The sequence below is a fragment of the Vipera berus genome, assembly GCF_964194415.1.
Source record: "Vipera berus genome assembly, chromosome: 2".
NCBI classification, from domain to species: Eukaryota; Metazoa; Chordata; class Lepidosauria; order Squamata; family Viperidae; genus Vipera; species Vipera berus.
Genome location: NC_138203.1, coordinates 225101384 through 225119199, shown reverse-complemented (window position 1 = coordinate 225119199; position 17816 = coordinate 225101384). Strand labels below are relative to the sequence as shown.

Below are 17816 nucleotides of genomic sequence, written 5' to 3'. Positions count from 1 at the left end.
GAGAGGCTAGAGTGTCTGCTGAATTCTGCGCCACACATCTGTTTCCTTTTTCTTTCTAGCAGTTTTAGTACCTCTCTCCCCTCTTCTTTCCTTACCTGCCACAGTTTCCTGGTATGGTGGTGGCCTTATAGGCTGTGTAGGATAGGGCGGAGGATGCTGGATTGGGTAGGGTGCTGCTGGCATTCCAGGCTGGGGCTGTACCGGCAGTGGATTGTATCCTTGGTATGCTCCTCCAGCATAAGCGACTGGAACCCCAGGCTGTTGAGGGTAAGGCATCTGCACCACAGTTGTGGATGTGGTGACAACAGCTGTAAAACACAAGAATGGTGTTTAGGAAGGAAATAGTACAGGAATGTGATCGTTAGGTGTCAGGGCATTTATGTGGTTACTAGGAGTAGAATATGACTTGATGGCACATAACCAATTGATCAGTCACAGTGTAATGGTATGTGGGAAAGGCCTTAGGAGATTGGGGTGAAGCGATGATGCCTAGGGAATGATCAGGTAAGAGGCAGCACAGTCTGCAGCTGGATAGTGAGCAGAGCAAGAAGCTCAGAAGAGACCTTCCCTACTTTCTCAGGCTGTAAAGACGACAGCAGAGCTGTACTTTCAGATTTGCAGATTCTGTTAATGTTTCTTTACAATAAAGTAGAATTAGCTTATATGTTTCCTGTCTGGTTTACCTGGTAAGGCTGACTCAGGGCACGGAGGAAACTCAATATTTCCCTTCTTGTGCTGGTTTTATAACTTGGCCACTATTTTACAAATAGGTAAAGTGGTGAATGCTCCAGCACTGAAAGTTTTTAAGAAGAGACTGGACAGCCATTTATCTGAAATGGTATAGGGTTTCCTGCCTGAGCAGGGGGTTGGACTAGATGACCTTCAAGGTCCCTTCCAACTTATTATTATTAGGTTTTGAGCTTTCTCCATAGGCAAGAAGTAGAAAAAGAAACTTTATCATTCCTCCCACCAGAAACGTTACTTCTGCGAAAAGGCGCACCAAGAGAAGATGTCTGATCTTCTGGTATTTTATGTCCCACACTTGCTGATTTGCCCAGATACTTAGAAGCTGTAAGCCAACCTTTCCATACTTATTCAAGACTACAATGCCCATAATTCCCTATAAGTATGGCCACTGGAATCTCCCAGCTCCTGGAGATTTCTGAGAATTATAGTCCTAGGTTAAGTAAAGTCACGGTAGGACTGAATTCCCTTAAATTTGTCCCACGTGCAGAGAACCAAAGAAAACAGCATCTATGATGATTGAGGTAAGCGTCCATTCCTGGTTCAGCCTCTGATCTAATGCTAGTTACATTTTAAATAAGTGACTTTTCATCTATTTTAAAGGCAGCATTTCTGGGAGCCATTCTGCTGTGACTGCTTTCCCCCCTCAGTGTGCTCAACAACAGCACTCACAGTTTTCCTCAAACAGAGCAACAATTCAGCCAGGGAGAATACTTACGCTGCGGTCTCCTTCGGCAGGCTTTATACAGGCAGCAACATGAGCAGGTGAAGCAGAGAATGATGGCTACTACAAACACGACGAAAATTGAAATGCCAATTGCTATAAATGTCCCACTGAAAAACATCGAGAATGCAAGTTGTCCAGGTTAAAGGCTTCAGAAAGTAATACATTTACCCCAAGAGCATTTTGCTATTCTAAAGGCAAACAAAAATGGGAACCATGTCAGATTAGGATCGAAATGCAAGATTTGTGCATGGCTAATCTCCAACTTTCAGAGAGATAGTTTTGTTAGCTTACTGCCATGGAGAAGAAAAAAAAATCAAGTAGGCAGGCCTGAAGGCACAAAAGGAGTTTTATCTCTTTTAAAAGTATACCACATAGATATCAAGCGTGTTTAAAAAGTGGAAAAGAGGTGAGGCTCATCTGCATAATCATATTCACCATTTTGACTTCTTTTTACACCACTTTTTTACTTGTCTACTGCTACATCAATCAACAACTTTGACACACCAAGATGTTACAGACTACAAATCTGATCATCCCCAGCCACTGCATAGGGATTACAGGACATGCTGCCCTAAACAACTGGACAGAACAAGGTTGCCACCTCGGCTATGAGCTTCTCCAAAATAAGCCTTACTAAATGTTTCAATCTACATAGTCATATTAATTTTGTTAAAACTAGACATATCTTTTTCAGGAGACCACAAACACCTTGTTTAGTTTAAGTCCATGAAGTTAACTTTACCAAAAACAATTATAAAGAAGCAAATAAAGAATTTTACTTCGAGGACTTTACATGTATAATGGACTAAAAAAAAAGTTAACAGAAATTCAAGGTTACGATTCAGAAATGCTTATTTACAAGGCAATATTTATGACTTCCCTTTACAAAAGAAAAACTGTGTTCCAGTGAAGTGTAAACTCCACATGCAATTAAAATCTTTAATAATTTCATCCTAAGTCTCTAATTTACTACTTTATTTATTGATTAGATTTTTTATCCCTTTATCACTTTATAAGAAACTTAAGCCTAATACTCCTTCCTCCTCCTATTTTCCCAACAACAACAACCCTGTGAGGTGAGGTGAGCCGAGGGTGAGTCAGTAGCCCAAAGTCACCTGGCAGGCTTTTGTGTAGCATGCAAATAAAAGCATGCAGCACTTTGGTCTATTGTTTAAAGTACAAGGCCTGAAACCAGGTAACTAAAATCACAGTCACCTGGTTTAAACACTGGCTAGACCACTGCATGCTTTTATTTTTAGTCTTTGCTTTCTGCACGTAAGTGAAATGCTCTCATCTCTTTCCTTGGAGGGAGGGAGTCGTTGCACAGACTTCATGCACTTTACACTCAGACCAAATTGTCCCCCAGTGCGTCCTTTTCACAGGCTGATTGCTCCTACACTGTCTTGGCTCATGTTCATTTGACCTCTTAACTTCTGATGCTGTTACCTCAGGTAATATAGTCTTGCTGGCAACTGAGTTTATACAAATGCCAGTCCTTCAAGGAAAGCAAGGTCAAGGAACAGACAAGGCAGGGATCCCAGGAATTCTGCTTCACTGTTGGAGTGCATATTAACTAAATCTGGGAAGCTTGTCCAAAACTTTCATTGCCTTTTTTTAAGGACAAGATGGTCAAGGGAGGACTATTCTGTCTCTTGAGTCTCTATCACATTTTCTACTTTTCTAGGGCTAAACAACCATTGTCCCTTTCCCTCCTCCTCCTCAAGACCAGATATTTTTTATATATGTGTGTGTATGTGTGTATATATATGTATGGAAGGACATCTTACAAAAGATAGCCAATGGTGAAAAAATAAGGTCAGAGGCTTGGCTTCGGTTTTTATTCCAAAATGGTATAACTTTAATATAAATTTAATAAATATATAGATATGAATGGCTTTTGACTGTGACATTGGTTTGTAAGTAAAGGAAGCATTTTTGGGGGATAATGGTTCTCCAAAATCTCATTTCCTCATGTTATATTCTACAATAGAAATAATACACCTATAATGTTAATTTTTTTTAAAAAAAAATCCAGTTGTGACTGATTATTTCACAATAAATAATAATTGCATGTGGTCCTCAGTCTACGTCTAAGGCATGTTTGATATTTTTTCTCCCATAGGAACAATATTTATCCTGCCAATTCTAGATGATTCTGGGATATAGTATGTGGAATACAAACTGGTTCCAAATGATTTGTATGATCAGGAGAGATCTTTATGTCTATGCTCCCCAGGTTTTCATAAGTTAACCAATAATTTAATATTTAAATTTTCAATCTATTCTAAATTCAGGACTAGTGATTCTAAATACCTTTATCCATACAATGCAGAGACAAAGGAGAACATCCTGTCATGATCAATCAGACTAAAATGTTAAGACCGACCTAAATCAATGAGGTGAATTAATGGTTAGTTTTATATGAAATGGGCAAACACCAAAGAGATCTCCTTTAAAGCTACAGCTTTTATATGATGGCGGTACTTTCAATTTTCCAGACTTTAATCTGCATCATATGACATACTTATTCAGATCAGTACCAAGTAATGGCAAGACAATGTTAACAATAATATTATTAGAATTAAAAACAAAGTTACTCTTTTGTGCCTTATTGGAAAGTTAGTATCTGGCACTTTTTGAAATCCTAGCAAAGGCTTGGTTCCAACTATACAGTGAATTTAGAGCTACTGATAACCTTTAAGGTAATTAGACATACAGTATTTAGACAGTATTGGGCTAGAAATTAAATGTGAGATTGTGATCTAGAACAAGCCTATTTAATATGGCAGGAAAATATTTGGGGTGGTGATGCAGAGTAAATGGGGATGGTTATACTTAATTATATTGAAATTTTCCAAAAGAAATACGATTTACCTAAAGCCAGTTTGGTATGGTGAAGTCTTTAGACTACAAAGCAGGAGAAACCAGGAAATGGAAATTGTGATTCTAGTCCTGCCTTTCGCATGAAATCATCTAGGATACTTTCTTCCAGCTCTAGGAAAAAAGGTATGACCAACATTGTCCAAAACTCTTGCCAAGAATATATATATATCTATATATCTATATATATATATCTATATATCTATATCTATATCTATATCTATATCTATATCTATATCTATATCTATCTATCTATCTATCTATCTATCTATCTATCTATCTATCTATCTATCTATCTATATATATATATAGTAACAAACATATACTACCTGGTCTATGGTGTGCTACATACGATACTAAATATATAAACGGGGGGGGGCTGTGAGATGGGTATTTTGTATGTAGGATATCGGTTTTTCTCCTGAAGTTTTATTTTTATTTGTAATCATGTTGTTTTTAGCTATTATTTGTTTCAACTGTCACTCAACTTCACATTTGTGAGATGGATGACTATATAACTGATACTAAATATATTCATACAAATTATTACAATTTTTGTTTGATCTGGATGCTTCAGCAGCTAATAAATATCCATCTAGTTTAAATATATATTTTTAAAGAGGATAAGTGAGGAATCTCACACTATCAAACTTTACAAAAATAAATTTGGAATGAAGAACTGGAGTAGGCTATATTGACAAATCAATGCTTTTAATGAATATTGAATGTTCTTATGGCCTATTATTGGACTCAACTGATTTTTTAAAATCTGACTATGATCCTTATTTTGGAGATGTAATAAAACTTGAAGGCGCTTGTTGTGTATGTATCCGATTATGTTCACTGGCAGTTGCTTTTTGGTTAAACCGTAAAGCTCAAGTGGACCAAATTATTGGAAGAAAGTAAAGGTTTAAAGTGTTAATATATTGTTAAATTATATCCCCCAAATGCTGATTTTTTTTTTTACAAAATTACAAACTTTGGTTATATATTCCTTGGGCACAAAGAAGTATGGAACCAGAGACAAAGTCATGGGGGAAAAAAACCACAATTGAAATCTGTCCTTAAAAAAATCTTACCATTAATTGTTAAGATCTAAGCTTTTCCTTCTAGTCTGCTGGTGTTGCTGTTAAATGCCTTGTTAGAAGCAGATTTCATAGATAGTCATGGATAAAGAGGCTGAGATCTCCTACCCAAGTGCTAATCATGCCTAAAAGGTAAAGGTAAAGGTTCCCCCGCATATGCGTGCTAGTCGTTTCCGACTCTAGGGGCTGGTGCTCATCTCCATTTCAAAGCCGAAGAGCCAGCGCTTGTCCAAGGACGTCTCTGTGGTCCTGTGGCCGGCGTGACTAGATGCCAAAGGCACATGGAACGCCTAAACCAGACCAATTCAGAAGAAAAATAACTCATGCTCTACTGGGATTAGCATTTCTTTCCTTCTTCCAGAATGGTATTCCAATGTTAGTAAAGAATAGTTTGAAAATGTTCATTGAGCTAGCTTATATTTTACTAAACAGCTATATATAATGTTGTCAGTTGCTTTTCCACAGTGAAACCTCTAGAGGAGAGATAATTTGGAACACTCAGCTCAAAGTCTCTACTCCTATAACTTCTACTTTGTTTGTTTTTCTTCTAGGTGCTTAAGGCTTGCCTAGAATTATATACAGAAAAAACAGCTGGAGATAAAGAAGCCACAAGGACAGGATTAAAGATTATCTCACTACGCATACTGCTTCATTGTGCAAAACTGGGTTTGCCCAGAAAAGAAGCTGTCATTTTGAAACAAGCAGGAACATGTCACACAAAGTGCTCAGCTGCAGAGCCTTCCGGCAAATAGCATCTAGCCAGATAAAGAGAAAGGAACAAGGAAGGGGAGAAACAAATCCTTTCAAGCTTGCACTTTCTTTAAATTAAAATCTAACTTGAGAATCAGAGTGGGTCACAAGGAAAAGTGATGAGATCTACGTAGGACTGATTGGCATTGTTTTTCTTCTACTATAGATACTACCAAGGATATATCAGCTTTCTTAATGTGGAATACATGAAGTTATTTTAATTTTTAGATCTGGACAAAAGTCATCATTTTTATTAGCTTGATTCTGGAAATGGGTCCAAAATTCCCTGTTAAAAGGATACTATACAGGACTTTCTGTTGTACAGAATCCTATACCATGAAAGGAAAAATAGACTAGCTGTGCCACTCAGTTATCCATTTATCTTTTTCAAACACAATTCACCACACAGTATCTATTACAAGACAGAAGACCTCCTTCTCTAACCTTATGAAAACAAGATACATAGCCAAGGACAAAGAATGATTTACTTCTATGCTAGTCTATGCCAAGTACTGTCATAGCAAATTATTTTATTGGGAACACAAGTATGACACGTTGCTACTTAATGACTGACTCTTTCTAGTTTGTGTAGTTAATTACCAACACATTAAAAGGATAAGAATTATTTTTATACTTAGTAATGGCTTTCCTCTTTGGCTGGAGCAAGCAAATGTGACATTAAAAACCCCTTTGTTTCTTCAGTGTTCTGTAGCTGTGTTTTCTGGACTTTGCAAAGTGAAAAAGATTAAATGACTGCTATTAATGGAATAGGTATTTCTTCTAAACAAATAATATCCCAAAGTTACACAGGAAAGCTCCAAGGTTCACGGTTTATGAATGAAAAGAAAGATGCCTGCCAACAAAATGCACAAAGCTTACCTCATTTTGGCTGCCAGGAAAAAAAACCCCCAACCCTTTATATTTTCCTCTTTAAAATTTCTTTTAGCGATTCTGTCCCTTAACACTCTTAAGCTTTTTTCACCGAGAAATAAAACTTCGGTAGCTACATTTCTGGATAAAACCGGAAGACATGTGATTTATCTCACATTTCCTCAACAGGAAAAGTGGCTTCTTTGATCACATCCTGCTCCCCGCTCAGAGTTTTCTTAAAGATACAGAGCGCTGCTGGGCCACAGATATCCCAAGCGCGACAGGCACAGCAGAAACAATTGCTCAAGCAAAGCTAAACTGCTCAATAGAACTAGCAGAGTCTTCCCAACCCTTTTACCAGAAATATTCCAAGTAACATGTTTGTGCACAAACTACTTGGATGCAGCTTGAACAAGAGCAAAAGGATTACTTAAGGACTACCCCTTTCAATCCTAAAATCATATGGGGTGTCTTTTCTTGAATGATTTTATTCTTAAAATATATTGCTGGACTACTTCCCATCACTGTACATTTACTTTGGTCCCTGCAAAATAAACAAGCCAGATGACAGGATTGGACGAGGACATCTCAGCAGTAGCTTGAGAAAGCACGTCAGAGAACTGTGCAGAGATGAGATAAGAATTGCAGGTGGATAAGATGGTGAGATCTGCCTACGTGGTTGCTGTTCACACTAGATCCTGTAATATATCCTTTTAGCTCAGAGGTCCCTTATTTTATATTACAACATTATAATGATGGGTACTGAAATGTCTGCAAGAAAAAAATCAAGCTCAGACAGCACCAAGGAGCCCAATGCTGTAATTAGTTGTAATACGCTACCATTTCAATTGCTCTTTTATTCGGTGTCTGCACTGTGCTTAGCATAATACATGCTGCTGATTATGATTTTGTGGCATTACATTAGTGTCAGTGACGTCTCTAGGAGCTTCCATCTCCAACTTGGTCCTTGCTGCTGCTGGTCATCATCTTCTTTTTCCTTCTATCTTTCCCATCTTTATACGTTACTCCAGAGAGTTGGGACTTTACATGTGTCTGAAATATGATAATTTATTCTGCTAATCAGTGCTTTGAGTGTGAATTCTGGATTTTGATTGATGATTCGTTTCCATAACTTTCCATGGTATTCACAGGTGTCTTCTCCAATATCAAAGCATCAATACTCTTCCTATCCTGCTTCTTCAAAGTCCAATTTTCATTGTTGGGGGCGATATGCTGACATTGTAAATGATTAGAGAGAGTGAGCTGTAAAGCATTGTGGATCAGTATATAAATCTAAATGCTACTGCTATTTCATGGAGTGTCGTAAGAACTACTGCTTGAATTATTTTTATTTTAGTAGGTACAAGTAGTCCTTGCTTAGCAACCACAATTGGGACCAGGAGCTCACTCACTAAGCTGCGCAGTCACTAAGTGGAAATCATAGGACCCCGAGCCAGCAGTGTGCAGCAACAACCAAAAAAGCCAATACAGTCCTGGGTAGTATAAACAGAAGCATAGAATCAAGATCACGCGAAGTACTGGTACCACTTTACAAAGCCCTAGTAAGACCACACCTGGAATACTGCAGCCAATTTTGGTCACCATATCACAAAAAAGATGTTGAGAGTTTGGAAAAAAAATCAGAGAAGAGCAACTAAGATAATCAAAGGCCTGGAGGCTAAAACATACGAAGAACGGCTGTGGGACTTGGCTTTGGATAGATAGTCTAAAGAAAAAAAGAAATAGGGGAGACATGATAGCAGTATTCCAGTATCTGACAGGCTGCCACAAGGCAGAAGGGGTCAGGTTGTTCACCAGAGCACCAGAGGGAAGGATGAGAAACAATGGTTGGAAAGCGATCAAGGAGAGAAGCAACCTGGAATTAAGGAGAAACTTCCTGACAGTGAGGACAATCAACCAGTGGAACAGCTTACCCCTAGAAATCATGGGCCCTCCATTACTGGAGGTTTTTATTATTTATTTATTTATTTATTTATTTATTTATTTATTTATTTATTTATTTAATTTGTATACCGCCCTTCTCCCGAAGGACTCAGGGCGGTGAACAGGGCAATACATATTAAAAAACAAGATACAAAAATTAAAAGCGATTAAACAACAATGCCCATGAATAAATTAGTACACATTAAAAAGTTAAAACAGATTTATAAAACCCAACCCCATCCCATCAGGCCAGGCCAGCTTGTTCAAAAAGGTAGGTTTTGAGATCGCGCCGGAAGGAGCGGAGGTCAGGCGCCATCCGGAGCTCAGCCGGAAGATGCTTCCATAAATCCGGCGCGCCCACAGAGAACGCCCTCCCCCTGGGGGCCACCAGTCGACATTCTTTGACCTGAGGAGGCCCTCAGCGTACTGGGCGGAGGGAAGTTGACGCCGGCCGCAGGTGCTCCCCAAGGTATTCCGGACCCATGCCATGTAGGGCTTTGTAGGTCATTACTAACACCTTGAATCTCACCCGGAAGACAACTGGAAGCCAATGCAGCTCGCAGAGCAGAGGTGTAACATGGGAGTGTCGGGAAACTCCCAACACAACTCTCGCAGCTGCATTCTGTACCAGTTGGAGCCTCCGAGTGGTCTTCAAGGGTAGCCCCATGTAGAGAGCGTTGCAGTAGTCCAGACGAGAGGTCACGAGCGCGTGAGTGACCGTACATAAGGCATCCCGGTCTAGATAGGGCCGCAACTGGCGCACCATGCGGACCTGGGCGAAGGCCCCCCCTAGTCACAGCTACTATATGGTCTTCTAAGGAAAGCTGTGAATCTAGGAGGACTCCCAAGTTGCGAGCCCTATCTACGGGGGGGGGGGTAATAACTCACCCCCTATAGAGAGGGATGGGATATCCTGAATATCCCGAGATGCCGGTACGCACAGCCACTCAGTCTTGTCAGGGTTGAGTCGAAGCCTGTTCCTCCCCATCCAGACCCGAACCGCCTCCAGGCACCGGGACATCACGTCAAGGGCATCACTGGGGTTGTTTGGGGTCGAAATGAAAAGCTGGGTATCATCAGCATACTGATGATACCCAACACCAAAACCACGAATGATCTCACCCAGCGGTTTCATGTAGATGTTGAACAGGAGAGGCGAGAGGACCGACCCCTGAGGGACTCCACAAACGAGAGGCCTCGCGATCGACCTCTGCCCCCCTGCCAACACCGACTGCGAGCGTCCCAGGAGATAGGAGGAGAACCACTGAAGGACCGTGCCTCCCACTCCCAATCCCGAGACGCCGCAGCAGGATACCATGGTCGATGGTATCGAAAGCCGCTGAGAGGTCTAATAGGACTAGGACAGAGGAATATCCCCTGTCCCGAGCCCTCCAGAGATCATTCACCAGAGCGACCAATGCCGTCTCCGTGCTGTACCCGGGCCTGAAGCCCGATTGGTACGGGTCTAGATAATCCGCTTCATCCAGAACCAGAGGGAGCTGATGCGCCACCACACTCTCAACAACCTTTGCAAGAAAGTGAAGGTTGGAGACTGGACGAAAGTTATTTAACACAGCTGGGTCCAAGGCAGGCTTCTTGAGGAGAGGTCTCACCACCGCCTCTTTCAAGGCGGCGGGGAAACTACCCTCACTCAAAGAGGCAGATATAACCGCCTGGAACCAGCCTCGTGTCCCCTCCCGGGCTGCATAAACCAGCCAGGAAGGGCACGGTTTTAAGAAATGACTAGACAATCACCTTTCTGAGATGGTGTAGGTTCTCTTGCTTGAGCAGGGGGATGGACTAGAAGACCCCCAGGGTCCCTTCCAGCTTCTATTCTATTCTATTCCATTCCATTCCATTCCATTCCATTCCATTCCATTCCATTCCATTCCATTCCATTCCATTTTACATACAGTTTTATTTCTGTTTTCTCCATAATTCTGCTTGTTGTAAGCCGGTTGTAAAGCACATGAAGAGCTCTTATGTAATTGCAGGACAGTGCAATGGTCATAAATGTGTACCAGATGGGAAGTGCCCAAATGGTGATCACATACCTTTAGGATGCTCTGATGGCCATAATTGCAAACCTTTGGAAAGCTTTTTGCTGCCTCTCTGATTCCCTTTAGGACCCAGCGTTTGCCATGGCCATTTGATGGACATTTGTGTTGTAGCTTTTTCTTTTGAGTTGAACTTTTTCTTCAACTCTTCAAGGCAAAACAACCTGCAGAAAGATTTTCTTTGCTTGTTTCCTTTCTTTCCTCTGTTCTTCAGTCTGGCAATCATTCATCAAGGTAAGTAATTCATATATTTCGTTGCCCTTTTTCTAGGCATGCAGTAAATTTTGCAAATTGAGTTGTTAAAAGGGATTGAGATTGGAGGACAGAGCTGGAGGGTTGTTTCAGCAGGTGTGTGTCTGTGTGTGTAAAGATCAACAAGTCTGTCTCTCCCAGCTTTTTTTTGTTTTCTACATTGAAGAAATGTGAGCTTCTGAGGAAGGGAGGGAGAAGGTTAAGTGAGGAAAAGGTTGGAGAAGTTCATCCAGAAGCTGCAGCCTTTCCATGCATGCAGCTGGCTTCCCCTAAGCCCAGGAGAGATTACAGTCTCCTGATGGGCAGCTCATTTGGTCTCATGTCAGAAATGCAGGAACTGGAAAGGGGATAATTATTAATTTAAATTTAAAAAGATTAAAAACTTTTATAAAAACATAAGATTTGTATAGTTCTAGCCCAATGTCAGGCCATGTTGATGGCAGGGGTATTTCCAACCAGAAAGTCATTCTGTGTGCATGTCGGTCCCAAAGGGCACTGCAAAGGATGGATAGTTGTTTGAATACTGCCACATTCACAGCAAATATCCTTGTCCTCAAGGAGAAAACCCCATTTCCCCATGTGGTCTTTAGTTCTAGCCAAACCAGTGGACAGTTTATTTAAACATCTCCAAAACATCCCCTTCTCTTCTGACCCTCCAGGCAACTCCTCAAGCAGTTCTATCCAATTATGAAGAGGTTTAACTTGAAGTTTCCATCTTTTTAATGTTTCTTTTTGAGGTGTAGTAACAATCTCATTGGCGCAATCCAAAAAGCTCCTTCTTGATTTCAGTCTTTATGTGGGGGGTACTTGGCTAAATAACGGGTGTGCCAGATCATGTAACACCTTTCCACATCTTGTGCCACGCTCCTTCTAACAGCCGGCGGGGCTATTCCTACCAAAGATATATAGTTTGGCCAGCTGATCAGGGCAGAAAGCTCCCAAAGGCAGCTGTCATTGCTGCAAAGAATTGTTGGAATTCTTTGCTGAAAATGATGGCTGCTTCTAGGAGGCCTGAGTAACAGGCACACGTGCTGCAGGGAAGGAGGAGGAGGAGGAGAAAGGTCTGGGGGGGGGTGTTTGCTGCAGCCTGTGGCCCTGTGGTCAATTGTAAAGGTGAATGATTGCAGGGTGCTGCAGCCACTGTAAGTTTGAAAAGAGGGTTGTAGTTATCTTTAGGGGAGTTTGTCATAACTTCGAATGACCATAAAGTGACCAGTTCTATCTTGAAGACTATCTACATAGCTCTTAAAAATGGCAGAATAATTTCAGGGTGCCAAAATGACCTAGGCAAGCCTTCACGGCTCTCTAACTCTCAAAGTGCAAATATGCAGCAAGCTGCTGCAGCTTATTCTTTTAGCTTTATAGCTTTTGGCTTTAGAGCAGAATGTAGCTCCCAGCTTTTCATCTTTTCAGTCTATAGCTATTGTCCTTACAGTGTTAAGACACACATGGCTTTTATGTTAGCGTGGTTAACTTCTCTTACATTTTTACTTTAGATTGGTCAAAAGATTATCAGCATAAAAAGAAGCATATGTAGATAATACAGGATATTTCCTTTCTAATTGCATGGGATTTTTACATATGTGTACCTGTAATCAGTTGAATATAGATCTTCAAAATCTGGGTCTATCTTGAATGGTTCAGGCTTGAAAGATGGAAGTGTACTACAGCAACAAGAGTAAAAGAAAACATTTTAAAAGATGTTCAAATATTAAATAAAACAGTGTTTAAGTTGCCCTTTTCTAAGAAAAGATAAGAAATGCTATATAACCAATAGTGCTTATATAACACATCCTGATAATGCTCAAGATGACTGACAACAGTCCTCAGAAGCAATTAAAGGGGGAAAAAAAGACTTAATGGTGTATTGGGAAGAAACAAGCATTGGTGAAATCCAGATTAATATCACTTGCATTGATTTACAACACTTTTAAGGTAAAGGTAAAGGTTCCCCTGCACATGCGTGCTAGTCGTTTCTGACTCTAGGGGCCGGTGCTCACCTCTGTTTCAAAGCTGAAGAGCCAGCGCTTGTCCGAGGACGTCTCCGTGGTCATGTGGCCGGCATGACTAGACGCCAAAGGCACACGGAACACTGTTACCTTCCCACCGTAGTGGTCCCTATTTTTCTACTTGCATTTTTACGTGCTTTCGAACTGCTAGGTTGGCAGAAGCTGGGACGAGTAACAGGCGCTCACTCTGTTATGCGGCACTCAGGATTCGACCCGCCAAACTGCCGACCTTCTGATCGACAAGCTCAGCGTCCTAACCCACTGAGCCACCACGTCCCTTCCTCATCACTTTTATAACTGTGCAATTAATGCAATAGAGGGACGAGGTGGCTCAGTGGGTTAGGACGCTGAGCTTGTCGATCAGAAGGTCGGCAGTTTGGCGGGTCGAATCCTGAGTGCCACATAACAGAGTGAGCGTCTGTTACTCGTCCCAGCTTCTGCCAACCTAGCAGTTCAAAAGCATGTCAAAATGCAAGTAGAAAAATAGGGACCACTATGGTGGGAAGGTAACAGTGTTCCGTGCGCCTTTGGCGTCTAGTCATGCCGGCCACATGACCACGGAGACGTCCTCGGACAAGCGCTGGCTCTTCGGCTTTGAAACGGAGATGAGCACCGGCCCCTAGAGTCAGAAACGACTAGCACACATGTGTGGGGGAACCTTTACCTTTACTAATTAATGCAAAAGGTGTTGTGTGCAGGAAAACCTGTTAAATAGTAAGTAAACAAAAAATCTCCACTGTATCTATCAAACTAAGACTTTATTTCCTTGAAAGGAGGAGTGGCACACAACTGAGATACTTTAATTTTGATTATTGTACCGAACCTGATGGCCTAAATCCTACTTTTCAATTCTGCGATTCTAAGATAAAGAGAGTAAGTGTCATCAGGTATTACTAAGCCAGGATCACTGACATAATTATTTGCAAAAAATCTTCCTTGATGCCTATTCTTTTCACATTTTAAAATTTTAAATTGTGCTTCCTATAGTAATGTAGTAAAAGAGGTCTTATAAAGCAATGTTCCAGTTTCAAATAGAATTTCTTGAGCCCCAACTAAGCTTTCTGTGAAAATAAAGTATATGCATATTACGACAAAGAAAAGTAGGAAAAGTAGTGGGATGGCAGGTAACATTCTGGTAAATCTACAGTAAGGTCTGCAGCAATGGTCATTTTCTGAGAGCCCATGCAACCTATTCTCAAAAATCTCTTCCAGCTCAAAAAAACTGGGGACTTTTGTACTTAGGTTTGTATAGGATTGTGTGGGAAGATGCAGTCTGGAAAAGTGTTTGGATTCAGTACATACATGCTACTATGGGTGTCATATAATATAGCAATTGTGTTATGGGCCACATGAAAATTTCTCCTCGGCTCCAGTTCTGATATAAAGTAAGGGCATGGCATTATAACCAGAAATAAATGCAATTGGCATAGTAGGTAAATTTAGGTCAGTATTTCTCAACTTGGGCAACTTTGAGTGGACTTCAGCTCTCAGAGTTCCCCAGCCAGTCTTATCTAGGCAAAGCCCGCAACTAGACCTGGCTATAACCCGGTTCCACAGGGCCAAACCCAGGAGGACTGCCCTGTTTAATGCTTGTAGTTCAAACAGGCAAGTGTCCAGCACCATTTTCCAATTTGATGCGTGACTATTTTTTGGACTACAATTCCTCCATCCTCTGCAGGGAGCATATTAGAGGAACGTTTTCCCCCCTGGAATGTGTTTTCTCCATAACCATGGCTTACCTTTGAAATCAGTCTTTTTTTATTTTTTTGGCCAGGTTCTCATCTCCTGCCAAATATGGCCCAGTTTTTTCTGTTTTTCGGAGACCCAAAGGTGCTTTTTCAAAAGGCAACTAGACTTTCTTTGTTTTTCCTTTTGGACAACCATGACCTGGATTACTGAGAATCTCCATAGACATTTAGCTGTTTTTGGAAAGTTATCTTTGATAGGATAGGGCAGTATTTTTCAACTTTGGAAACTTTTAAGATGTGCGAATTTCAACTTCAAGAATTCTTCAGCCATTAAGCCAGGCTGAGGTTGCTGACTGAGGTATTCTGGGAACTGAAATCTACACATGTAGAAGTTGCCAGGGTTGAAAAACATTGGGATAGAGAGAACATACAGATGGAAGTGCCAAGCCTCTTTTTATTATTCTTTTGGGCTGGGAAAATGAACAACATAAACAGGCAGCAAAACCAGAACATGGAATCATGTTCTAACTTCAGTATCTTCTCCAGAATTTAAACAACCTCACAACACCCTAAACTTTATGCAACCATTTGAAATCATACCTTTCCAGGGAGCAGAGAAACTGATAATTTTTTTCAAAGCTGTTTGAGCAACAATAACGATAAGTGCAGGTTCCACAACAATATTCTGAGCAGGTCTGCTGTGGATGCCAAAGTCCAAAAGAATCTTCGTAAGCCTCACAGTGTTCAGAGGAAGCTGAAAATTAATCAAAGCAAGAGGTTATTTTACCATATCATATTTAGCTTTGAAAAAATGACAGCTGAGAAGAATATGGATGCATTCTTCATATATCTGAAATATCATGGCACAGCAGAAAATTAAGACCTATTTTGACATCTCAGATGATAGGATACAAAATAATGGTCTGAGGTTACAGAGAAACAGATTCCTGAGTTGAGCATTAGAAACAAATTCTTAACTGAATAACAACAATTTGCTGAGGGAGCTGTGTTTATTTATTAAATTTAAATAGCTGCCCATCTCACCAGAATTGACTGTGGGTGATGTCCAGAGTGTTACTATTGATGAATGTGTTTGGGCAGAGGTTGGAAACCATCTGTTTGAGATGTTTTCACTTAGATTTGTATATTCCACGAGGTTGGATTTCATTGCCAACCAATTCTATCAGTTACTCAACAAATGCTGGACATTTTCTAAGTGGATATGCTTATTCTTAACCCGTGGCCTGGCCCTGCAGAAAGAGTGAAGCACTGCTCCAGGTAAAACTGCATCTTTCCTGCTTATTATTTTTATTTATTTATTTTTTATTTTATTTTAATTCCATTTATATCCCGCCCTTCTCCGAAGACTCAGGGCGGCTTTACAAACTTAGCAGTAGCCTTCATTCTATGTATATGCCTGCTTATTAGGGCTTTCACACAGACCCCCAAGCGGCATTATTACAAAGTCAGCTTATTGCCCCCAACAATCTGGGTCCTCATTTTACCTACCTCGGAAGGATGGAAGGCTGAGTCAACCTTGAGCCTGGTGGGACGCGAACCTGCACTAATTGCAGGCAGCTGGTGTTACTTAAGGAGGCATTAGCCCACTGCTCCACCAAGGCTTATTACTTGTCTGCAGTCTGATAATGAAAGAGGAGTTCTGGGCAAATGATCTGAAGCTTATTCAAAGGAATACTTGCTAGTACAAAAAATATTTGAACCTAGGATTTAAAGAAATCACTACCTTGTATTCTTAAATAAAATAAATAAATAATAAAATTAAAATTAAATAAAAAACAGCAGAGAAATCAAGCCAAAATGTAAAGCAGTTAGTTATCAATGAATAACTTAATACATTCCACTTAAGGAGAGAAATGAAGGGAGCTCAGAGAATGGCAGGCAAAATGTGAAAAAGTTTTAATCTATTTCACAATGTTTTCAGCTACAACAGAAAATGAATCTCAAGAAACCTGAAAAAGAAAAGCAAAAAAAAAAAGTTTTCCTACCATAGAAAAGAACTTCTTTTACAAGATGGCGCCATCACATACATGCAACACAGAAAGAAAGAAGCAGAGAGATGAAGAAGTAATTACCTTCCCATATAACTTGTACACAGACTTTTGATCCTTGAAGGATCCAATGTGGTATGGCTCCTCCAAAATTGGAGGGGAAGGAAGATGTGAGACCCCATCAATAGATGCTTGCAAGTGACCCTTATCTGGGTATATCTGAAGTACTCCTGAACTAGAGACACATACAGTTCAAATAGTACTTAAACACTTCTTTGTCTGATTCTGGATCAGATGAAGTTAGATGATTCTTCCAGGCTATAAAATCCAACTAAGGAGGACTGTTTTAGAAACACAGGAAGATTGTGCTCCCAAAGTCTAACAAGGCAACATACTGGAGGATTTAATTCAGTTCCTATAAAGCCCAGTAACTTCTCTGTGACTGTACTACAAATCCAACACAGTAGATGGTCTTGGAGAACCAGCTTGGAATAAACTAGGCTAGAAACTAGGAGATTCTGAGTTCTAGTCTTGCCTTGGGCACAAAGCCAGCTTGGTGACCTTGGGCTAGTCACTTTTTCTAAACCTTAAGAAGGAGGCGACGGCATGCTACTTCTGAAAATCCTTGCCAAGAAAACTGCAGGGACTTTTTCAGATAGTCTCAATCGAGAAGGACTTGATTGAGAAGAACAAAAAAAGATGGCCTTCACAGGCCTCTCATAGCTTCAGGGTCAATGGCTGGGATCGGGTATAGTCCATGTTGGAGTGTCTGGCTACAGAGGGCCCAAACTAAGTTCTCCC

At 40.6% G+C, this 17816-nt stretch overlaps 1 protein-coding gene across 2 annotated transcripts in view; it reads right to left on the bottom strand.

Moving 5' to 3' along the window:
* SHISA5 (shisa family member 5) overlaps positions 1-17816 on the bottom strand; it is a 62184-nt gene that overhangs the window by 35963 nt on the left and 8405 nt on the right. For both annotated transcript variants that reach the window (XM_081315903.1, XM_081315902.1), the window contains exons 2-5: positions 15607-15760; positions 12899-12973; positions 1463-1578; positions 96-308 (exon numbers count right to left, since the gene is read on the bottom strand). In XM_081315903.1, coding sequence (XP_081172029.1) covers positions 96-308; positions 1463-1578; positions 12899-12973; positions 15607-15760 — 558 coding nt within the window. The remainder of the gene's footprint in view (positions 1-95; positions 309-1462; positions 1579-12898; positions 12974-15606; positions 15761-17816) is intronic.